At 51.1% G+C, this 24,772-nt stretch overlaps 1 protein-coding gene across 1 annotated transcript in view; it reads right to left on the reverse strand.

Annotated features, from left to right (window-relative positions):
- The window catches only part of R3HDM2 (R3H domain containing 2), a 46,809-nt gene that overhangs the window by 17,584 nt on the left and 4,453 nt on the right, over positions 1–24,772 (reverse strand). The window contains 9 exon segments of the mRNA XM_068212567.1: positions 582–677; positions 1,736–1,844; positions 2,572–2,712; positions 2,876–2,935; positions 3,581–3,659; positions 6,590–6,716; positions 6,914–7,000; positions 7,433–7,474; positions 8,458–8,656. Of these exon segments, the coding sequence (XP_068068668.1) occupies positions 582–677; positions 1,736–1,844; positions 2,572–2,712; positions 2,876–2,935; positions 3,581–3,659; positions 6,590–6,716; positions 6,914–7,000; positions 7,433–7,474; positions 8,458–8,625 (909 nt within the window). The 5' untranslated portion in view covers positions 8,626–8,656.

Genomic DNA, 24,772 nt, shown 5'->3' on the forward strand with positions numbered 1-24,772 from the left:
TCCTCCTAGGAATGCCCAAATTCTTCCTGGGAAGGCCCAAATTCTTCCTGGGAAGGCCCAAATTCCTCTAGGGAATGTCCAAATTCTTCCTGGGAATGCCCAAATTCCCCATGGGAATGCCCAAATTCTCCTGGGAATGCCCAAATTCCTCCTGGGAATGCCCAAATTCCTCCTAAGAAGGCTGAGCCCTGCACTGCTGGGTCAGGAGGTGAAGCTGCAGCACTGGGAAGAAACTGGAAGATGCAGCTGCTGCTTCCTTTGGGGCAGGGAATGGTTTTCTGATGATCACCCCCAAAATGCCACTGCATAAATTTATCATCTTTTGGGCAGCAAGGAACAGGACTGCATTCATTCCTCCCTGAAATTTTAGGGAAGGAACAGATTGGAGGGTGCAGGTGGGACTCCTCCACCCCAGTATCTCAGGCATCTTTGTTGGCAGCTGGAATACACTGGCACATCCCCAAAATTCTGGGAAATTGGTAGAAAAGGCAATGACAAGATCTGACCTCTTGGCATATTCAAGGCCACTTTCTGCCCCAAAGCTCCAGGAGGATCCTGGCAGGTGAGTGATCCAAACTTACCTCTCGTGCAAATATCCGCTCCCTGACCCGCTGGTATTCCTCCTCTCGCTCTTCTATGGATTTGCTCCTTCTCCCATCCTGCAAGGGGAGTCTGATCTGAAGGGACAAACACAGCTCAGGGTCAGCAGTTGCCAGCGGGAGCAGTCAGCTGCTGGGAATTTTGGGTAGGATGTGGATTATGTGGTGTCTGGATGCACTGATCCAGCCTCTGCCTCTGGACCGACCTTCGAGACACCTGAGTTCCAGGGATGAACCTCCCAGAGGTGCCAGGATGTTCATTCCTGGACATTCCCAAGCACAACCACCCTGCCTGAGCTCTGCCTGAGCCAGAGATCAGGAATGTCACCCTGGGCCCAGAGGGGAAAGCTAAAGGTCACTCTTTGGAGCACGTGCCAACACTCCTGCTCCCTCGTGGATTCTGTGCTCCCTGCACAGCTGCACCCCTGAGTGCCAGCAGGGAAACCAAAATCTGGGATTGACTGCAATGACCAGCTTCTCATCCTGACTTCAGCTCAGGAACAGGTCCCACAGCACATGGGGTGATGTGACTCTGGGTTTAGATGGGAACAAATTCCTCCCTGTGAGGGTGGGGAGGCCCTGGCACAGGGTGCCCACAGCAGCTGTGGCTGCTCCATCCCTGGCAGTGCCCAAGGCCAGGTTGAACAGGGACAACTTGGGACAGTGGAAGGTGTCCCTGTCCATGGCAGGGGTGGAACTGGATGAGCTTGAAGGTCTTTTCCAACCCCAACCACTCCATGTTTCTATGAAGGTGGGAGCTACAAGAGCCTGAGATCCCTGGGGAAGGGCATGAGTTGCTGCAAGCCCTAGGAAGAGAGAGGGGAAAGCAACGCTCAGCTGAGGGGTATTCCCAAAGAAACCTTGGCAAAAGGCTCCACCTTAAAACCTGGCCTAGCCCCCAGCTGATTTTAGGGTATGGAGAAGTACAGCCATATAACCCACACCAATTCTTCATCCATTTCTATAGTATTTGGAAAATCTTTCATGAAATTCAGATGCTGCTGCTTGGGTGGGGTGGGAGCTTCTATTAAATGTTAGTCCAGGAAACGCAAGAGAGTTTTGGAGTTGTTCTTGTCTTGTGACCAGTCACATCTGACTTTCCCAAAAGCTGCAGATGCCCCACTGCCACCCCTCACCTGGTTATCATCCCGATCCATGCTGGTGTCATCCCGTTTTAGGATAAACCTCTGCGGGAACTCTGCGTTCTTCTCATCCTTGATGTGCTCAGAGAACCTCTGCTCGGGGCTGCAAGAAAAACCAGCCCTTGTTAGGAGGGAAAAAAACGGGTCCAGAACATGCCAAGATGTTTGCTGTGTGAAATTTCAGTTCTGGCTGATAGCAACAAGAGCTCCTGTCCCTTCTCCAGAAACTATGGAGTGGCAGGGAGGGCTGGAAGGAAAAGATTCTTCTTCCCTATCCCTTCATTCCATGATTTTGATTCTTCTAGAGAGGGATCTTCACTTCTTAGGAGGCAAAAAAAAAAAGTGGTGTGGAACCCATCCTGCTACAGAGCATTCCTGAGCTGTGGGGAAGGGAAAGGAAAAAGGGAAAGGGGAAGGGAAGAAGAAGGGGAAGAAGAAGGGGAAGAAGAAGGGGAGGGAGAAGGGGAAGGAGAAAGGGAAGGAGAAGGGAAGGAGAAGGGGAAGGAGAAGGGGAAGGAGAAGGGGAAGGAGAAGGGGAAGGGGAGGAAGAAGGGGAAGAAGAAGGGGAAGGGGAAGGGGAAGAAGAATGGGAAGAAGAATGGGAAGAAGAATGGGAAGGGGAAGGGGAAGGGGAAGGGGAAGGGGAAGGGGAAGGGGAAGGGGAAGGGGAAGGGGAAGGGGAGGGAGAATGGGAAGAAGAAGGGGAAGGGGAAGGGGAAGGGGAGGGAGAATGGGAAGAAGAAGGGGAAGGGGAAGGGGAGGGAGAATGGGAAGGAGAAGGGGAGGGAGAAAGGGAGGGAGAAGGGCAAGGGCAAGGGGAAGGACCTTACATTCGCGTGTTACTGGTCTTGTTGATGATCACGGCCTTCCCGGTCTGATCCACGTTGTGATCCATCCCAAAATAAGCCGCGACCCGGTGGAGCAGCATCCGGTGGTACGAGGTCATCTGGGGGAACTTCTTGAACTGATTGCTGGGAACAGGGGACAGGGTTGGAGTTCCAAGCAGTCAGTCATGGACAGGATGTACAGGAGAAGAGTCTCCTCAGCAGCATGTCCCTGCTCCCCTGGGAGCCCAAATTCCTATATCTCCATTAAAAATCTCATTTGCTTGACACAAACTCGATGATCACTTACTTGTTATCACTAATGAACTCCAGAATCTCCTGTTCCAACTTGAGCAGCATCATTCTATCCCTGTCAGGAAAAAAGAAAGATAGGAAAAGGCACTTTAGGGACAGTGAAACAGCCTTCCTTGCTCCCAAACCCTGTCCTGCAGCAGAAAAATTCACAGGAGCAGGTGATATCTGATTTCACACAAAATGGGCTAAAAACCTCCCTGCTTTTCAAACTGAACACCAGATTTTTTCCAGTTTAGGGTGGTTTTGCTAATAATGCTTGGCTTTGGAAAGCCTGAATCTCTGCTCTGCTGGAAGCTCCACTGCTGGAGACTCCAACTTTGTTATTCCCTTGCCAGCCTTTCCCTCAATCCCACTGATTATTCCCACAGCAGCTCCTTTACAGCCTAACACTTGACAACCATTTATAGAAAAGGGTTTAAAGCAATCAGAATTATTTCTTTGCATTCAAACAAATTATTTGTCCTTCTCTCTTCGCATCACACACAATTCCAGATTTGGAAATCAACAGGATATAAAATTACATTTGTGCTTTTCGTTTCTACATCGTCCCAGCTCTGGTAACTCTTGGAATTCCAAAGAGGAAAACACAAAAACATCTGCAGGCACTGTCTGAGGGTGCTGCAATCCCTCAGGATACAGGAATGCCCACAGACAGGGACACACAGACCCCTCAGGGAGTTGTTTACTGCCCATGACCTACCGTGGGTTTTTTTTCAGTGTATTTACTAAAAATTCATGCAAATCTATTCCAGTGGAGTCTGTATATTCCTGGCTGGAATCTGAAAAAAAAGAAAACCAACAATGGCAGCAGAACAAATTAACAAACCACTGAGACAGCACAGAGGGAAGGTAAGGGAGAAGGAGGAAAAAGGGGAGAGGAAAAAAAGGGAAAAGGGAAAGGGAAAGGAAAAAGGAAAAGGAAAAATGGAAAAAAGGAAAAAATGAAAAAGGAAAAGGAAAAAAGGAAGAGGAAAAGGAAAAAGGGAAAAGGGAAAAGGGAAAGGAAAAAAGGAAAAAGAAAAAAGGAAAAGGAAAAAATGGAAAAATGGAAAAAAAGGAAAAAAGGAAAAAAGGAAAAGGAAAAAAAGGAAAAGGAAAAAAAAGGAAAAGGAAAAAAGGAAAAGGAAAAAAGGAAAAGGAAAAAAAGGAAAAGGAAAAAAGGAAAAAGGAAAAAAGGAAAAGGAAAAAAAGGAAAAGGAAAAAAAGGAAAAAGGAAAAAAGGAAAAGGAAAAAAAAGGAAAAGGAAAAAAAGGAAAAGGAAAAAAAGGAAAAGGAAAAAAGGAAAAGGGGAAAGGAAAAGGGGAAAGGAAAAGGGGAAAGGAAAAGGGGAAAAGGAAAGGGGGAAAAGGAAAGGGGGAAAAGGAAAAGGGGAAAAGGAAAAGGGGAAAAGGAAAAGGGGAAAAGGAAAAGGGGAAAAGGAAAAGGGGAAAAGGAAAAGGGGAAAAGGAAAAAAGGAAAAGGAAAAAAGGAAAAGGAAAGGAAAAGGAAAATAGGAGAAAAGGAGAAAAGGAGAAAAGGAATAAAGGAATAAAGGAGAAAAAGGAGGAAAAGGAATAAAGGAATAAAGGAATAAAGGAAAAAAAAAAAGGAAAAAAGAATAAAGGAAAAAAATGAAAAAAGGAAAAAAGGAAAAAAGGAAAAAAAGGAAAAAAAGGAAAAAAAGGAAAAAAGGAAGAAAAAAGGAAAAAAGAAAAAAAAGGAAAAAAAGGAAAAAAAGGAAAAAAGGAAAAAAGGAAAAAAAGGGAAAAAAGGAAAAAAAGGAAAAAAGGAAAAAAGGAAAATGCTGTGTTTCTGTGTGCACGAGGATGATATCCCACATTTCCCACTCTAACTCAGGGATTAAGGAGCCTTTTCCCAGGAGAGCAGGACCAGCACACCCAGTACAAGGCACTCCAAGGCCCCTCAGGAGGATGACAGGGAGAGGAGGTGGGATGGGTTCGTGGAAGGACACCCTGGTCCCAAGACCACCCCTCGGACCACGCTCTGGACACTCCCTGCTGTCACAGCAGTCCTTGCAGATGTATATTCCATCCTTTGGTCCAAGCAATTTCTGCCTCACAATCCTTAAATCCTGCAGGCTCTAGGAATCCTTGCTGGCCTGTGTTTCCCTCTTCATGCCACCTTTTAATTTAAAAATAATTGCAGAATAAACCAATGAAAGCAAATCAGCACCGGTGCAGAGCTGCCCTAGGGGGATTTTGGGTGGAATTTTTTCCCCAGACCCAATGTGCCTCTTTTAGCCATTTTTATGCCCCAGGAACTGTTGGGAATGTGTCAGCCTGGAGAATCCCTTCCTTTCTCCATGCTCTGCTCTGGAAGGATGTGGATGAACCATCCCTGGGAGTGTCCAAGGGCAGGTTGGATGGGGCTTGGAGCAGCCTGGGGTAATGGAAGGTAGGATGGGACCCCTGGGATGGGATGGGATGGGATCCCTGGGATGGGATGAGATCCCTGGGATAGGATGGGATCCCTGGGATGGGATGAGATCCCTGGGATGGGATCCCGTGGATGGGATGGGATGGAATGGGATCCCTGGGATGGGATGGGATCCCGTGGATGGGATGGGATCCCGTGGATGGGATGGGATGGGATCCAGTGGATGGGATCCCTGGGATGGGATGGGATCCCGTGGATGGGATGGGATCCATGGGATGGGATGGGATCCAGTGGATGGGATCCCTGGGATGGGATGGGATGGGATGGGATGGGATGGGATGGGATGGGATGGGATCCCTGGGATGGGATCCCTGGGATGGGATCCCTGGGATGGATCCCTGGGATGGGATGGGATGGGATCCCTGGGATGGGATCCCTGGGATGGGATCCCTGGGATGGGATCCCTGGGATGGGATCCCTGGGATGGGATGGGATGGGATCCCTGGGATGGGATGGGATGGGATGGGATGGGATGGGATGGGATCCCTGGGATGGGATGGGATCCCTGGGATGGGATGGGATGGGATCCCTGGGATGGGATGGGATGGGATGGGATGGGATCCCTGGGATGGGATCCCTGGGATGGGATCCCTGGGATGGGATGGGATCCCTGGGATGGGATGGGATCCCTGGGATGGGATGAGTGTGGGTCAACCTGGAAAAGAATCCAGGGAGACCTTGGAGCCCCCTCCAGTGTCTCATTTTTTGTACTAATAAATATTTTACCTATTAAATAAACAGCTTTTTCAGCTTTTCTCTGAAAAAAAAAATCCCAAACCAATTTAAAAAAATTTTATCCTAAAATTACCCTAAATCAAAACAAATAAAATTTCTGGGGGCTCCAAGAGAGCTGGAGAGGGACTGGGGACAAGGGATGGAGGGACAGGACACAGGGAATGGCTCCCACTGCCAGAGGGCAGGGCTGGATGGGAGATTGGGAAGGAATTGTTCCCTGTGAGGGTGGGCAGGCCCTGGGATGGATTTCCCAGAGCAGCTGGGGCTGCCCCTGGATCCCTGGCAGTGCCCAAGGCCAGGCTGGATGGGGCCTGGAGCAGCCTGGGACAGTGGGAGGTGTCCCTGCCATGGCAGGGGTGGCACTGGATGAGCTTTAAGGTCCCTCCCAACCCAAACCAGGATTCCCTGATGTTCCCAACCCCACAATCCTGCTCAGCAGCAGCAGAGCCAAGCAAGCACCTGTCCCACACCTGCCCCACTTCCAGAGGGTTCCCAGAGCAGGTGAGCAGCACCTGCCCCGTTCAAACCAGCACCTGACCTCGAGAGAGCATCTTCCTTGGTGTTTTTTCTTTATTCTTGTCTTTTTCTTCTTTCTCCACCCCATCTTTTGTGGTTTTCTCCTCTTCCTTGTCAGAGGGGCAGCTCACATGCAGCTGGATGATGTCCTGGGGTGAAACAAATGTCCCTCAGACATTCCCTGAGCCATGGCTGGAGAAAAGCAGCCCAGGAAAGTCTCAACCAGCTCTTGTGAGAATTTTGTTTGGCTCCCCAAGGCACAAGAGAGCAAGACATGGATCATTTCTAGCAAAACATAGATTTCCTGAGCTTCCACACTCCCAAATTTGTCTCACTCTGGGCCTACCTGAGACTCCAGCAGCCCATCCACGAAGGGGCCTGAGGATTCCTCACACACAGCCAAACTCCTGACCAGTTTAAGCTTTGAGTTAGACTGAAAAAGGTAAAAAAAGGGGAGTGGTTACAACACCTCAGCTAAAATTCACACTTGAATTCCTGCAGCTGCATTCCCAAGGCACTTGTGCAGCCATTCCCAATTAAATTCCCAATTAGAGGGATATTCCCCTCAATATACAGATATACTATGACTTTAATCCCTGAACAATCAGTTATTTTATTCCTTCAGCATTTGAACCATATTTTAGGTGGGAAACACCCTGCCTTAATTCCTGCCCTCCCCAACTTCCAGGCAGAGCAATTCCAGCCTTTATCCCATCAGAAAGGAGCACATGGAAATCCCTGTCCTGAGGCATCATCTGCTGCACGTGGCTTCTAGGGACAGGACAGGCTCAGGAGCAGCTCCCTAAGGCTGGGATCAGGGCTCAGCTCAGCCCAAAGGAAATTGGGATGGCAGCAGAGCTCCTACCTTGGCTCTCTTCCTGGCGTGTCCGTGACTTGATGTTCGTTTCTGTGGAGAGAGAAAAGGGAAGGCAAGAAACTTAACCTGGGAGTTTCCTGCCATCCCTGGGACACAAAAAGGGATTGTGACAGAGATGCTGCTGCTCTGTCTGGAGAGCCACCGAGCCTCTGGTGGCTGGACCTGGCTGAGAAGAATGTGAGGAGGGTATGTGGCACTGGGAATGACTACCTGTGTAAGCAGCACTCCTGGTCCACCTTGCAGAGAGGGAGAGGACAGAAAGTTGTTTTCTCCCACTGGAGTCAGGGATATGGTGTGGCAGTAATTGTTTGAAATCTAGACATACCACTGCAAGTTTTTCCCTGAATAAAATGTTTCCTGAAATCTCCCCCACTCCATTCCCTGGTGCCCAGTCAGGCTCTCCCTGCACAGCTGCGGGTCTGCCCGTGCAGCTGTGAGCACATCTGGCAGATGTGCCAGCCCACAGCTGGAATGGCAGCAGCATCCAGCAGGCAGCTGAGGGTGGGAACTGCTTCAAGCTCTACCAGGAGCCACAAGCACAGGTGGCAGGAGAGCAGAGCAGCAGGAATGAGTCCCAGCACCCCCAAATGATGCTTGCACAGAGCTTTTTTCATTTATTGAAATGAAATCCCAAAACATTCCCATCCTATTTTTAACTGAAGCGAAGCAATAGTCAAGCAGCATTCCTGAAACCAAGCTCTCCCTGGATGCCTTCCCTTGACATGAAGCCATTAACTCATCCTTAGATCAAAGAAAGGAGTAAGAGGGAGGTGACAGCCCTGGCACCAGAACCTGGGGACAGAGCACGAGTGTCCCCCAGGAAATATTTCAGTTATTCCACTCCCAGGCTCAGGGAATATTTCAATCACTCTGGCCAGGAGAGATGCAGCTGAGGAGGAAGGAACAGCCTGCACAATGTGGTGTCCCTGTGGAAAAGGGGGCACAGGCTCTGGATGCTTTGGGAAGGGATGGAAGCAGCAGGTGAGGGCCCAGCTCTCCCTGCCCACACTCACCTGAGATTCCTGGCGCACGCTGACCTCCTCCCCCCCATCCTTCTCCACCTCCTCCTTGCTTGGTGACCTCGATACATATTTGGTTTTGTTCACAGATTCCTCGACCACCTTTTTTTCTGATTCCTTCATAATTTCCAGGGACTCCTGTGCCGTGTTGCTGTTGGACATCTTCAGAGCCCTCCGACGCAGCGACGGGCACCTGCGGGACAAGGGACAGGTCAGGGGGTGCACAGAGGTTCTCTCTGGACACAAACTCTTCCACACACACAGGTTGGAATTTCCTTGGAGTCCACCTCGTGCACAGATCCCAAACCAAGCCCTGGGATCAAGCCTGCCCACCCTGGGTGCAGCCCCAGCTCGAGGGCACCTGGCAGGAGCTCTGTGGTTGTCCCCAGGATTTGGAGCCACCAGGGCTGGACAAAGTCCCTGAGGTAGGTGAATGATGGAGACAGAGAGACTGAGGGCAGTTCTAAACCAGCAAACGTCACACAGGTGAAATAAATGCCAACAACCAGAGCTGAGCTCTGTCCCAGGGCAAACCACCACCAAAAATCTGTGTTTCCCCAAATCTCAGCCCAGTTCTTTTTGTAATCAGTGAGAAAATAGCCTTGTACTCCAAACATGCTCTGTGAGATAAGGTAACCCTGGTATCTCCTTCTGGTCAGATACCTGGGGACAAGTGGGACTCAAATTACACATTAAGACAAACATTCCTGATAAAGTTGCATTTAATTGTTTCCCTTTGATTAGCAAGAATCCATGGAGCCCCTGGAAGCACCTCTGGGTTAGAGTGGAGCCTGGACAAGGCAGCACCTGTGCTTTGGCGTGCTGAGAGCCTCAACCTCATCAAATTAAGTGTTAATTCTAAATTGATCATCTGGAATCAAAACATCAGCCCTGCCCTTAGAGCTCACCAGGAACTGGAGTGCCAGGACAAGGGGGAATGGCTTCCCGCTGCCAGAGGGCAGAGATAGGTGGGATACTGGGAAGAAATTCTTCCAGAGCAGCTATGGCTTCCCCTGGATCCCTGGAAGTGTCCAAGGCCAGGCTGGAAGGGGCTTGGAGCAGCCTGGGAGGTGTCCCTGCCCATGGCAGGGGTGGACTGGGATGAGCTTTAAGGTCCCTCCCAACCCAAACCATTCCATGATTTTATGATTCCAGTCGCTCAGAGCAGGTCTCAGAGTATGGGCAAGGACTAGACCAGCTCCACGTGGCTGTGGGGGGATGTGGCACCAGGAAACACCTTTGGAGAGACACATTTCCAAAAAGAAAAGGGGATCCTAAATCAGAGAGATGCTCAAACAAAACCCCTCGCAGCAGAAAACATCTGTTTAACAACTCATTTTCAACTCCTTTGGCAGAATGTAGCTGAAACAGAGTCAGAACTCACAGATATTTATCAACTCCTGACTCTGCACAGAACAGCTGATATTCCTGGACTTTTCCCCTTTAATTTGTGGAGCTGCTGAACACAAAATGTGCATTTGACATTTATGCAGTTACTGGAATTGGTTCCAGGCACAGAAAGCAGGATGGAATGCCTTCATTCCATGGATTCTTACACAGAATTTTAACAGATTTCTTAAGACATGGAGGGCCCTGGGGTGGCTGGAAAATGTCAGATCTGGTGGGACAATGGGACAGGACTGACACAGGGAGGCAGCTTGGCCTCCTGCTCACCTGAGTGAGGCTGCTGCCAGTCCAGAGCCACACATGGGGTAAACAGGAAAGGGAAAAGCTACTGAACTCAAGGCTAGGCAGCACCTCAAGTGGGTGGGAAATACCCCAGACAATTCATGGGAGAAAGGTGCAGGGAAAGCAAGCATCCACCCTCCAGCTGCAGGGGTCTGTCCTCACCCCAGCAGGCTGAGATCCAGCAGTGGTGTTCCCAGGGAGCTGCACAGGGTGACAGCCCCACACCAGGGAATCCCACGCTGCTCCAACAGGAATTAGGTCAGGAAGGGAAAAGGGAACACTTTGCCTGATGTGCCTCATTCTTGGGAGGATTGTGCGGGGGGTGAAGGTGGCAAACTCTGCCTCCTCCCAGCCCAAAACACTCCACACGGTAGGAAACTGCTCCAGGCTCATGCCCAGGCCGGGGGCTTAAACATTCCAAGAGGATCTGGAGCAGATTTGGGGAAGGGAGGGAGGAGGCAGCACCGGAACTGCACACATAACACTCAAATAAGGAGCAGGTTCTGTACAGCTCATTCCCTTTGCACCACCCACCCTCTAACAAGCTTTTCCCCCCCAAGCCAAACACCTCAGCCAAATTTAAGGATAACAGGATCTTTTCCTGTCGTGCTGCAACGTAACTTCACCATCACACAGGGAACATGATCAGATTTGCCAGAAAAGACAACTCGGAGCCACAGAAGTGACATTTATCAGCTGCCCCCTCCTGTTCCAGCCTCCATCCCCTCCAGGCAGCCTCCAGGACATTTCCCTGCATGCAGAACCCGGGGGAGATCTGGGCACTGCTGCTTTCCAGAGGAGGATTCCTTGCAGGATGAATGAATCAGCCCAGCTCCCTCGGGCAGCCGTGGGACGCAGCGAGGGGGTGGCAGACACGAGTGACGGTGACAGACGGGGCTTGTGGAGAGGGTGCAAGTTCAGAGGACTCAGGAGAGTGGGTGGGATTGAGCTGGGCCTTGGGAGAGAGAAAAAATGACACAGATGCAACAGAAAATCTGTGTCAGGAAAGAAGATGGAGCAAAGGTGGAAGGGAGGAGGTGGGGGAGGTGTTGTTGCTGTTTTGGTTTGGGGATGGGGATTGGCAAAGCAACTGGGCCAGTGTCAGCAGTGACTGGGCATAGTGGGAATGCTGGCCAAGGGCCAGGGAGTCGGGACACATTTAAATCCTCCTCCTCACTCCAGAAAGGAACACGGAATTCCACCTCTGCTGCCTTCTTGCCACCTGCAGTTTGCAGCTGCCGAGCCCCGGGAATGCAGCAGCAGCTCCTGGCTGGGCAGGGAATAAAAGCAAGAAAGTTCTGCATTCCCAGTTCAGATGGATCTGGCAGCAGATCTGGGAAAGGCAGGAAACTCCTGCTAAATAAACCCTCTTCCTGGCCTTGTTTCTCAGGGAACAGACCTGCTCCTGAGCTAAATGAGGGTGCAAAGGAGACATATGGCTGCTGGGTGCAGCTGCCCACACACGGCTCTGGTGCTGCAGCGGGATGGAGGGGTCTGAGGTGGGGATGGAGGGGTCTGAGGTGGGGATGGAGGGGGCTGAGGGGGGATGGAGGGGTCTGAGGGGGGCATGGAGGGGTCTGAGGTGGGGATGGAGGGGTCTGAGGGGGGCATGGAGGGGTCTGAGGTGGGGATGGAGGGGTCTGAGGTGGGGATGGAGGGGTCTGAGGTGGGGATGGAGGGGTCTGAGGTGGGGATGGAGGGGTCTGAGGGGGGCATGGAGGGGGCTGAGGGGGGCATGGAGGGGGCTGAGGGGGGCATGGAGGGGGCTGAGGGGGGCATGGAGGGGTCTCGGGGGGATGGAGGGGGCTGAGGGGGGATGGAGGGGTCTGAGGTGGGGATGGAGGGGTCTGAGGGGGGATGGAGGGGGCTGAGGGGGGATGGAGGGGTCTGAGGGGGGCATGGAGGGGTCTGAGGGGGGCATGGAGGGGTCTGAGGGGGGCATGGAGGGGTCTGAGGGGGGCATGGAGGGGGCTGAGGGGGGATGGAGGGGGCTGAGGGGGGCATGGAGGGGTCTCGGGGGGATGGAAGGGGCTGAGGGGGATGGAGGGGTCTGAGGGGGGCATGGAGGGGTCTGAGGGGGGATGGAGGGGTCTCGGGGGGATGGAGGGGGCTGAGGGGGGATGGAGGGGGCTGGGGTGGGGATGGAGGGGTCTGAGGGGGGATGGAGGGGTCTGAGGTGCCTCAGCCTCTCCTTCTCAGGTTTCAGGGCTAAGGTAACAGGTGCTGAAGGAGGGGATTGTCCTGCTCTGCTCTGGGACAGCCTCACCTCCAGTCCTATGGGGGTATTTTCTGGTGCCACAGTATAAGAGCTATTGAAGAGCATCCAAAAGAAGGACATGGAGCTACAGAAGGGTCTAGGAAGGAGCAGCTGAGGGCACTTGGCTTGTCCAATCTGCAGCTTCCTCATGAGCACCAATCTCTGCTCTCTGGTTACCAGGACTTGAGAGAACAGCCGGAGCTGTGTCAGGGGAGGTTTAGGTTGGAAATCAGAAAAAGGTTTTCCCCCAAAGGGTGCTGGGCACTGCCCCAAGGCTGCCAGAGCTCCAGGAGTCTTTGGACACTGCTCTTAGGAACAGAGTGGGATTGTTGGGGTGTCCTGTGCAGGGCTGGGAGTTGGACTCGCTGATCCTTGGGGTCCTTTGTAAATCAGGATATTCCAGGTGGGCTTCACCTGCCCAAGCCATGGCCACGGCAACCAGTGGCAGTGCTGCAGCATTCCCACCTGGCTTCCAACACAAAGCTCCCGCCTCCCTCCCCTCCAATCCCCTTGGCTATAAACCAGCTCTGGGCTTTGGCTTTCCCAGACTCACCCCATGGGACATTCAACAGGGACATTCAACAGGGACATGCCCCTGGCAGGAGCGGGACAGAGCAGCCTTTTTGACCCCTCCCAGCCCAAACCATCCCATATTTTCCCCAGCACCCCAGCCTGTTTGCAGCCCAGTTTGGGGGCAGCAGCACCCACCACCCATCACCGCCCTCCCGCTGGGTACCAGTGATGCTCCGGCGAGCAATTCGCTGATTGGCTGCCCGGCAGCCAATGGGGAGCCGAGCTCCATGGCAACGGGGCCCTGTCGCCAGGAGCAACAGGGCGGGGGTGACTCAGTTCCCCCTCCCCAGCTGCGGAACAGGCTCTGCACAGGGAACTGGGGGCGGCGGGCTGGGGAGGGGGCTGCCATTCCAGGCACGAAGCCCCCCGGGCTCTGCCGGGCCCTGGCCATGCCCAGGGATCGTCCCAGGGGCTCCTCCTCCTCCTCCTCCTCCTCGGCTGGGACGATCCTGCCCTTCAGGGGCAGCTGCCAGGTGCAACAAGAGGCTGGGGAGGGAAGGATTTGTTCATGTGACAAAAGGTCCTGAAACGGCTCCGTCCTGGGCTCCACGCAGGTAAAACATCACTGCAGCAGCAGCCCAGGAAAAGTCTGAGGGATCGGCTGGAATTCTGACAGGTAAAGAGCCCTTGGAGCTCACTGCCCTCCCTCCTGCTCCCAGTCAGGTAACAGCTCCCACTAGGACAAGCACCCCAAAAACCCCCAAACCAGCAACACTCAGCAACTTCAAAGCCACCTCTCCTGAATTCTCTCCTGATGATCAGCTGGAGAGGGACTGAATTCCTCCCTCCCTTACAGCTCCTACAAAACCCAGCAAGATTCCCCACAGGAGGCCGGACGTCTCTGCCTGCACAGTCCCCGTGCTTAGTCATTGCTTTAAATCCTAATCTCCACCCCCACATGACTTCAAATTCTGAAATTATGATGCAGATGGAAGGGTTTGACTCCAGGTCAAAAGGGGGGAAATAACCTTATATGAACAAGGGGACAGGAAATGCAGCTGAGTCAAAGGGAATTCTGGAGAATCATGAGGTTTCCTTGTGGAAAACATCTCAAAGCACAACATCATTTCAGGGATAAAAATGGGGAATAAAATACTCTGATATTTTGTTAACTCCCTCCATCAAGGCAAGGACTAAACTCAGGAGAGATGTCAACTTGTTCTCACTCTATTCCACAAGTGTGACTGCCAAAATAATTTCCATGTGATACCCAGGAATCGCACAGAGGTGGATAAAAGTTTTATAAAGACTGATATTTCTTCTTTTAGGAAGAAATTCCTCCCTGTGAGGGTGGGGAGGCCCTAGCACAGCCCAGAGAAGCTGGGGCTGCCCCTGGATCCCTGGAAGTGTCCAAGGCCAGGTTGAAGCGACCTGGTTTAGTGGAAGGTGTCCCTCAATTGCAAGGGTGTGGAATGAGATGAGCTTTAAGGTCCCTTCCCACCCAAACCATTCCATGATTCCATATTCAGATCCTTTCTTTCACCTTCCTCCCCTTTCAAGCCCTCTCATGGCCCACCTGAGCCACAGCCCCAGCTGTTCTCTGCTGCCCTCCAGCACTTCTGGGCACACAAATCTCTTAAATGCTCTGACCTGGATGGGAAAACTTTGCTTAAATCTCATTTCCATGTGTGGAATAGGAAACGCAGAGAATTCCTGCTACAATTATCCTGTGCCACATCTCCCAGACACTGACAGGTTAACACTGGGAGAAAGGAACCAACAGCACAAACAGCCCAGGAGTTAAAACAGGCCTAAGGAACACTTCCCTAAGAAAAGTGGGATGAAACCATTTTAATTTTAAGTTGTCCGAGCCTGGAGCTCCCAGCACCAAGGGCCACTCTCAGTCCTGCTCTCCCCTCTCGTAGGAAAAGGGACATTATTGGTTTGATGTTCAAAAGAAAGGAAACAGTGATCCTGCTGCTCTCTTTTCCTTTCATTTTTGGGAGCTGCTTTAGGCTGAGCAATAACCTTCTCATCCTTCCTTTCCAAAATCTGGGGGAGGAAAAAATCCAAACTCAACACCAAAAAAACCCAACCCCAAAACAGTCAAAAAGTGAAGGACCATCAGCCCTGGGGAACAAAGGGTTTCCTGGAGAAGGAAGCGCTGCTCCCAATGCAGCACCGAAGGTTTGTGGACAGTTCCTGAGGCTTCCTGGGCAGAACTCTGGCAGAGAGGAAAGAAATTCAGGCTGAGAAATCCCTGTCAGAGCTCCCTGCTCCATTTCACACCACTTCCCACTTCCTCGTCACGAGCTATTCCTGTATTCATCCCGAGAGCAGGGAACTGCTCCGGTGACGTCAAAGCAGTTTCCCAGCAACAATTAATGAGGGCTGTCCACCACAGGGGTTTCCTGAAAAGCAAGGAATTATCCACCTACTTTGCACAGTGTCAGGATGCAATAGGACAGCACTGAGCAGGGATTTCTGTTAACCCTTTCATGGCTCAGCACAAATCCCTAGGACAGCTCCTGATTCTTTCAGAGAACCTCAAGCAGAATTCCTTCCACATGAGCCCATCCCTAACGAGGCATCTGCACCAGAGGTACCAAGCAGGAAAACATGGAAAACCAACCAGGAAAACCAAGCAGGAAAACAAGGAAAACTCTTCTCCTGCTGGCACCTGCTCCTGTGCTCAGCCTGTGCCAGGCAGGAGCAGCAGCACTGAAAATGTGGATAAGGGAACAAGGAATTCCCTCACCTTCCCCAGCTGACAAAGCACATCCCCAAACTTTGTTTAGCAGCCCCAAAGCATCCCAGCTCCCAGAAAACCTCCACAGGAGGAAGGCACAAGGCAGGAAGGTTATCTGTATTCCTCCTCCTGCTCTCCAGCTGCTGCTCCTGCTGTTCCCCACGCTGGCAGAGGACACAGAGCCACTCATCACATGGCAGACACTGGGTGTTCTCCAGGTGGGACCCAGAAATGGATTTGAACATAGAAAAAAATGGGGAAATAATGATTCAAAGAAAAAAATCAATTTTATTTGTTGCCTGCCAGCAGAAGTTGGGATTGGGTGTGAAGTCTGAAGAGCAGGTAGAGAGATCCTGTGATCCCAAAGTACAATAACCACATCTCAATCCCCCAAAAAAACAGCTCCCAGTGCTAAATCTAGGATGAAGAGAGCCTAACTTCTTGGGTCTTAAGCAAAACTGGACGATGGACACGTGTGAGGAGGGGGAAAAGTCAATCCAAGCTCCTGATTCCACTAAACCCAACTTAGTGAAGGGCTTAAATTAATTTAATGGAGTTAGTGCATCAGTGAACACAAGCACCGTCCTACAGAACACCCAATTGCATAAGCCACCCCAAAAACGTCACATGGCACGACGCCAACTGAGTAGCCAACGTTCCCCATCAACTAGCCAGCTCCATACAAATAAATCCACTAAAACATAACCCAGCAAAAGAGCTGGGAAGGTTCTGCCTTTGCAAAACAAGAGGAACTACCCAGGGAGCAAGCTGCAGACGCTTGGAGCACAAGGAGATTCCATGATGCTGTCAGGGGAACTCCTTAATGACATGGCAGAGCACAGGATGCCGACCGGGGATTCCCTCTCTCCGTAGGTGCATCCCCGGCAGCACAAAAGGAGGAAGAGGAGAGCTCATCTCACCCTCCCAGGTCCTCACTGAGATCCCAGAGCCACATATTCATTTAGTCCAGCTCCATTTTAAATTAACTCCATCCAGCAGCAGAAATCCTGGCACTTAGCAAGGGGAGAGGGACACTGCCAGGTCCCCATCCCTGAAATATTCGCCCACATTTACGCCGCATTTTGCACCGGGGAGGGGAAATGAAAAGTCTGACCAATCTTTCTTTGCTCAAATAATTAAAACCTCATTCTAAAAATAAACTCACCGTGGTGGTTCTGCACTCTGAGCACGTCAGCTGTTTCCCGATTTCAGCGGAGACTCCATGGCCACGAGCAGTTCAAGAGAAATTCTGCCAGGATAATCTCGCTCCCGGGAAGCCCCCGCCAGCTCTCCCAAATAAAAACCAAAAAACCCCGGAGATCTTTGCGGCTGCTCGGGCTCTGACAAGCGGCTCGGCAGCGGAGCAGATCCCAGCTGTTCCCAGGGATGTCAGCACAGCTCTGCCAATAGCCACATCCACACCCCCCTCCTGCTCTCCTGCAAATCTTCAATGGAGCTGCCTCCGCGCCGCCGTTAAAGACGCAGCATCCGTCCCCTGCCAGCCCCGCAGGCACGGGAAGGGAGCGGGGGGTCCTGCTGGATGGGGACATGGATACGAGCCAGCAGTGTGTCCTGCAGCCAGGAGGGTCACCAGCTCCTGGGGGCATCGGGTCTCCAGCATCACTGGACAGTGAGGGAGGGGATTGTCCAACTCTGCTCTGGGCTGGGGCAGCCTCGCCTCCAGTCCTGGGGGCAGTTTGGGCACCACGATATGAAAAAGGTCTAAAGATGCTGGAGAACGTTCAAAGCAGGGACACAGGGATGGGGAAAGGTCTGGAGGAGATGCACAAGGAGCAGCTGAGGGCACTTGGCTTGTTCAGCTGGAGACTCCTCGGGGGCTGCAGCTTCACGTGAGGGGTAGCTCTGATTTCTGCTCTCTGTGCCCAGGGACAGGACCCCAGGGAACAGCTGGAGCTGTGTCAGGTTGGAAGTCAGGGAAAGGTTCTTCCCCCAGAGGGTGCTGGGCACTGCCCAGGCTCCCCAGGGAATGGGCACAGCCCCAAAGCTGCCAGAGCTCCAGGAGTGTTTGGACAGCGCTGCCACGGATGCCCAGGGTGGGATTTTGGGGTGTCTGTGCAGGGCCAGAAACTGGGATCAGTGATCCTTCAGGATCCCTTCTCACTCAGAGTATTCCATGATGCCATAAAAACAGGGATAGCAGATACCACCCAAGGCATCAGTGAATCCTCCAGAAGGATTCACATGCAGGGAAAACACCCAGAACACCTCACACCTGCCCAGGTAGGTCACAGCCAGCCTTGCTCCCCTCCTGTCACTGCTGCCATAACTTCTCTGAGGGGTTGCTTTGTTAAAGGCTTCATTTCAATTCAGTTATTTGTTTTTCTTGCTCATTTATTGGGGATTAAATATGGAGAGACAGAAAACAAGAAATGCAAACAGCAAAACTGGATACTTTGAGAACCAGAACTATGAAAATGCATTGTAGGACCCACAAGAGGTAATTTTAGATTATTGGCTTTATGGCATTTACAGCTTGGTGTGGCTAAAGCTGATAGGCCAAGAAACGTTTATATTGTATTGTAATTAGGAAATAATTAGCTTCTGATTATGATGGCGTGAATTGTAACATCTGTATTGCCTCACCCTTCACAGACACTGAAAATGGAATAAAAGTTTTTAAATGCCTCTCAGTTACCCCATCTCTGGGTCAGAAAAGAGCATGGTCCGACACCAGAGACGTTTGAAACCTTTCACTTGTTTAAATTTTCCCCAGAAAGTTTTCCACCCCAGAGCTGGCGATTCTGCAGGCACAGAGGCCACAATGAAGTCTCCTCTCCACATCCCATGGATGGAAAACGGGAGAGAAAGGAACTATGAGGGATAAGAAGACAAAAGTCACGCACGATGCTATTGCAGTGCTGTCAAAGGTCTCCATCAACCCACACCTTGGAATACAATGGCTCCAGGGATGCTGCACAAGATTTTCCCATCAAAAGGTGCAAGGAAGACAGATCCAAAGGACCCAACAGTCCTTTTATGTCTGCCACTTCAAGTTTTTTCCTCTCAATTCTGCAAAGAACTTTTACAATGAAGGTACCCGGACAAAAAAAAAAAAAAAAAAAAAAAAAAAAAAAAAAAAAAAAAAAAACCAACAAAAACCGAGTCATGACCTCACAGGCTCTTAGAGAAAAGGAGGACAAGGAGCCTCGGCTGAGCTCAGTCTAAGGCGGAGGAGAGGCTTCAGCTGAGCTCAGTCTAAGGCGGAGGAGAGGCTTCAGCTGAGCTCAGTCTGAAGAGGACAAGAGGCCTCAGCTGAGCTCAGTCTAAGGAGGACAAGAGGCCTCAGCTGAGCTCAGTCTAAGGAGGACTAGGGGCCTCAGCTGAGCTCAGTCTAAGGAACACGAGGGGCCTAGCTGAGCTCAGTCTAAGGAGGATGAGAAGCCTCAGCTGAGCTCAGTCTGAGGAGGAGGAGAGGCTTCAGCTGAGCTCAGTCTAAGGAGGAGGAGAGGCTTCAGCTGAGCTCAGTCTAAGGAGGAGGAGAGGCCACAGCTGAGCTCAGTCTAAGGAGGAGGAGAGGCCACAGCTGAGCTCAGCCTAAGGAGGACGAGAGGCTTCAGCTGAGCTCAGCCTAAGGAGGATGAGAGGCTTCAGCTGAGCTCAGCCTAAGGAGGAGGAGAGGCTTCAGCTGAGCTCAGCCTAAGGAGGAGGAGAGGCTTCAGCTGAGCTCAGCCTAAGGAGGATGAGAGCGAGGCCTCAGCTGAGCTCAGTCTAAGGAGGGCAAGAGGCTTCAGCTGAGCTCAGTCTAAGGAGGAGGAGAGGCCACAGCTGAGCTCAGTCTAAGGCGGAGGAGAGGCCTCAGCTGAGCTCAGTCTAAGGAGGACGAGAGGCCTCAGCTGAGCTCAGTCTAAGGAGGAGGAGAGGCTTCAGCTGAGCTCAGTCTAAGGAGGAGGAGAGGCCACAGCTGAGCTCAGTCTAAGGAGGAGGAGAGGCCACAGCTGAGCTCAGTCTAAGGAGGAGGAGAGGCCACAGCTGAGCTCAGCCTAAGGAGGATGAGAGGCCTCAGCTGAGCTCAGCCTAAGGAGGATGAGAGCGAGGCCTCAGCTGAGCTCAGTCTAAGGAGGAGGAGAGGCCTCAGCTGAGCTCAGTCTAAGGAGGATGAGAGGCTTCAGCTGAGCTCAGTCTAAGGAGGATGAGAGGCTTCAGCTGAGCTCAGCCTAAGGAGGACGAGAGGCTTCAGCTGAGCTCAGTCTAAGGAGGAGGAGAGGCTTCAGATGAGCTCAGTCTAAAGAGGAGGAGAGGCCTCAGCCGAGCTCAGCCTAAGGAGGAGGAGAAGCCTCAGCTGAGCTCAGTCTAAGGAGGATGAGAGGCTTCAGCTGAGTTCAGTCTAAGGAGGATGAGAGGCTTCAGCTGAGCTCAGTCTAAGGAGGAGGAGAGGCCACAGCTGAGATCAGTCTAAGGAGGAGGAGAGGCTTCAGCTGAGCTCAGTCTAAGGAGGATGAGAGGCTTCAGCTGAGCTCAGTCTAAGGAGGGCAAGAGGCCTCAGCTGAGCTCAGTCTGAAGAGGACAAGAGGCCTCAGCTGAGCTCAGTCTAAGGAACACCGGGGCCTAGCTGAGCTCAGTCTAAGGAACACCAGGGGCCTAGCTGAGCTCAGTCTAAGGAACACCAGGGGCCTAGCTGAGCTCAGTCTAAGGAACACCAGGGGCCTAGCTGAGCTCAGGATGGTGTTGCACAGGAGCTGCAGCAGCCCGGGGTGGCTCAGCAGGAGCCGTGGAGCTGGGCAGGGCTGAGCTCAGGGTGACTCCTGTGGCAGCCCTGCCAGCAGGATCCAGGCACCAGCCCCACAGCTCAGCACCAGCTTTTACACCCCTTTTTCATCCACCTCTTTGGGGTTGGTTATTCCTGGCACTCCAGAATAGGCCCATGGAGTGTGAAACCTGGAGTTCTGAGCTCTGAAGCAGCTCCAGGAGATATTTTCCAAGTGAAGAAGTGACAGGAAGAAGCAGAGGAAGCATTCCCAGAGCAAGGATCACTGCTCCACACAGAGCCTTCAAATTTCCCCAAAGCCAGTGAAGCCACAGCTTTATTTTGCTAAGGAGCCTCCTGTGGTCAGAGGCAGCCTCAGGATCACCAAGGATGGGTGCTGGAGCCCTGCAGTGGCTGTGCAAGGAGAAAACCCAGAATGCTGCTCTCCCCTTCCTCCAGATCTCCCTGTTTTCAAAGAACATCCCACCAGTTTCAGCCCCTCTGTCGAGGCCCCACTGTCTGTAGATAAAGGAGGAAGAAAAGCAGCTCCATGAGAGCCTGCAGACCTGATCTCTGGCACTTGGGCAGGTGGATCAGCAGATTTTGGATTGTGAAAGCCTCCAGCCCCAGGACATGAGCACCTGCCCCAGACAGCACAGGTGCAGCCTCCCACAGGCTCATCCAGCTCTTCCCAAAATCCCTGTCCATCACTGTGAGCCAGCAGCGTTTCCTCCTCACCGAGTACAGTGTGTGCAAGAGGATTTCCTGAGCTGCAGCCCTCTCCTACATGGGAGACAGCAAATCCCAGGTGGAAGGAGGATGAAGAGTGAATCAGCCTCAGCAGCCTGGACAAAGCCCCACGGTGCAGTTCCTGCCTCTCAGACTGAGAGCTCTCAGCTCTGGAATCGCAGCCACACGGTGAAACTGGGTCAGGGAAAGCGAGGACGGGAAAGATGCAGCAGCTCCAGGTACTGCTGGTGCTCCTGGCTGCCAGGAAAGCTGCCAGTGCCCAACACTCCCGGCGAGGAGGAAACAAAGGGAAAAGCAACAAGACATTCCCTGCTTCCCTGGCAGACACGTGTGCATGAGGCCAGGCTCTGTCTGCCAGCCCAGCTCCCATGGAGAGGAGACGTGGCAATTAGGAAGTGGACAAATTCCACTGGAAGAGGGAAAAGTCAGGACTTGTGACACTGAACCAGTGGGGTGGCACTGGTGCAAGTCCCCACCAGCAGCCAGGACTGGGATCTCCCAGGGACAGACAGTGGCAGGAAAGGGAGAAGAGCTTCGCCAAGGGAATTCTGTGCATCCACCCAGAGCAGACAACTCCCTGTCCCCTTGGAAAGGGGGAAAGTCCCAAATCTGGGACAGGCTCACATTTCAGCCTCAGCCCCCACAGCACCACGGGGACAAGGGAGAAAAATCCTCAAGGAGCTGGATCTCAGATATTCTTTGGGATGGGCCTGACCTTGCTCAGGATGCAGCAGCTGCCATTCCCAGCATTAATTACCGGGATGCACAGGTAGAAGCACGCTCCAGACAGCATCTGCTTCCAAGGACACGAGGAGCACACGGACTGCAGGGAGGAGCTGGAGATGGAGAGGCTGCCTGGGGTGACTCAACGTCAGGTGCTGCCAGGCACCTGCCAGCATCCGAGCAGGGATCAGCGAGGGCATGAACACTCAGACAGACACCACAGAACGGCCCCTCAAGGACCTTCCCAAGCCCTCCATGCCCACTCTCATTCCGTGTTTCCCTGGGCTGAGGTGACACTTCCCAGGCTGGAACCATTCTCCAGGCAGCACAAAGAATTTTAATTCCACTTTCTATTTTAAAAAGGGCCTTTCCATTCAAAGCTGGCTCAGCTGCAGATTCGTGATCATGGCAACCACTCCCTCCCTGTCTGTCCCAGCATCAAACACCCCCAGATCCACAGGGTCCTGGCCCGTGACCCCTCCAAGCTGGGCCTGGCGTGGTTTGACATGAACCAAATCTGTCAATGGCTCAAGACAGACACGTGGGCAGCAGCGAGCAGGGAAAACGTAGCAGGCTCCATTCAGCTCCAATCCCTGATAAATAATTCAGCAAGAGAAATGCCGCAATACAGAGCCCAGCAAGATTTAAAAATAGACCATGCGCTGCTCCAGAGGGATGGAGGGAAGGAAGGAGAGGGGTGCCAGCTCCACACCCCGAGCCCAGCACAGGTGTTCACGTTCCCTTTTAACTGGGAATTTAACCCAATTGTTAAGGCAGCAGCAGCATTCCGGGCTGGATGCTGTCCTGGATCAGAGCCCTGCAAGGAGGCAGAGTCCCAAAAAAGGAGCCCCAGCAGGAGGAAGGATGGAGGTGGGTATGACCCCAAATCCTGCTGCCAGCAACCTCAGCACTTCCATTCATCACCCATAACACCACAACTGTCCCAAGAGTTCTACCCCAAATTATATCTAAAGATAGAAAAACATTAAATATATATATAAATATTATATCTATCTATATATATAATAAAATAACATATTAAATATATAGATATAATATAATATAATATAATATAATATATATTATATTATATTATATTATATTATATTATATTATATTATATTATATTATATATAATTATAATTATCTATATTATCTATATTATATATAATATACATAATTATGCATATTATAATTTTATATATAATTAAATTATATTGTATATAAATATATATAATATATATAAACTATATATTAAAATAATATATGTAAAATATGTAACATAGTAATATATAATATAGTAATATATAAAAATAAGACTATAAAATAAAATTAAAATCATATAAGAATATAAATATATGTACATAAAAATAGTAAAATTAAAATATAATAAGAATAATAGAAACATTAAAGATATATTAAAATATATGTGAAATAAAAATATAAAAATAATATAAATATACAATATAGCTATCAAAACCATTCAAATATCATCACACAAACACCACTCCCAGTCAGGCAACAAGCAGAAAACGGTTGTCTCAGGATTCCATCACCCTTCCTACATCCTAAAAAAAACCCCAAACCAACTCAAGTTTGTGCTACCCTAAAATATCCAACTCTCTGAACAGTGTAGGTGTCACCTGTAGTTTGGTGGTGGGAATTAGAACACAGAAAGGATGTAGGAAGATCATTACCAGCTCCTTCCACCTGCACCAAACACTTCCCATTCCCTATTAATTATTAATCAACCTCAGTCCAAGGTTTATCCTTTATCCCAGTTTGCCACTGGGATGCTCTGAAGGGAAAAATGGGCTTTCCAGGTTTTGCAGGAATACTTGGGCAGATGGCTGCGTTCTCCCCTCCTTTCTCAGCTTCAAAAATAGCTCCAGAAAGACACGGATTTTTCCCTGCTTCCTCGTGAGCAACGATCCAAGGACTTGTGAGATGGGAAACTGTCACTAATCAGAAAATACAGAGTGAGTTTTTATAAGGAAAAATAAAATTGTACTGTGTGCAGGCAATTAAAACCCCAATAACTCTAGACTTAGAGGCTTTTTTGAGTTTTCCCAACAAACACCAAAATAAATATAGGGAAGACATGGCAGCAGCTACTGTGAGGAGACTCTGACAAGACACCAAAACTCCCAAAAAAGCTGCTGGTTGGGGAGGAGATGGAGGAGAAGCTCCCAACGCCCCCACTAGTGGCAAGAGCAGACTCCTGCAATCCAGAATCCACCCAGAATCCATCCCCAGCCCCTTCAGAAGCTGGGAATACCCATTAGGATGGCAGGGGCTTGGAATGAGATCAGCTTGAAGGTCCCCCCTCCCCAAGCCAAAACATCCTGGGATTCCAAAATTCGCTGGTAAAAGAGAGTTGCTCTCCCCAGCCCAGCAAATCTGCTGCTGAACTCTCCCAGACACATCCCAGCAGGAATTTGGGATTTTTCCTAGTTCTGGGAAGCTCTGTGCTGTGGGGATCACACCCTGAACACCCTCAGTGAGGGGTTCACGTCCATCCAGGCAGTGTCAAGGAGAACAACCTCTTCCATAAATCCCACGTCCCTGTCTGAAGCCAACCTGGGGGGGAGCTGGGCAAAGAAAACCCCAAAATTTTGGCATAGAGAGGTATTTAAATGGAGAGAGCAGGCTGAGGCTGGAGAAACCAAGCCAGTCTCAGAGGCAGGACACAAACACCTCAGCATTGCCCACATTCTGGATCTTCCTTTTCCATGCTCCCCACTCTTCCCCCATCCAGGGTTAAATCCCAACAGGATTGGGCTCAAAGTTCCCGGTCCTTTGAACACAGGGGAAGCAGGCAGCACAAGACCCCATTTCCTCATGGAATTTCCTGCCTGAAGCCTCCCCAAGAGAGGTCACTTTTAGGGTAACACCTTCCCAAACAAAGTGGATTTTGTGTCTA

The sequence above is a fragment of the Anomalospiza imberbis genome, chromosome 22, assembly GCF_031753505.1.
Source record: "Anomalospiza imberbis isolate Cuckoo-Finch-1a 21T00152 chromosome 22, ASM3175350v1, whole genome shotgun sequence".
Classification (NCBI taxonomy): Eukaryota; Metazoa; Chordata; class Aves; order Passeriformes; family Viduidae; genus Anomalospiza; species Anomalospiza imberbis.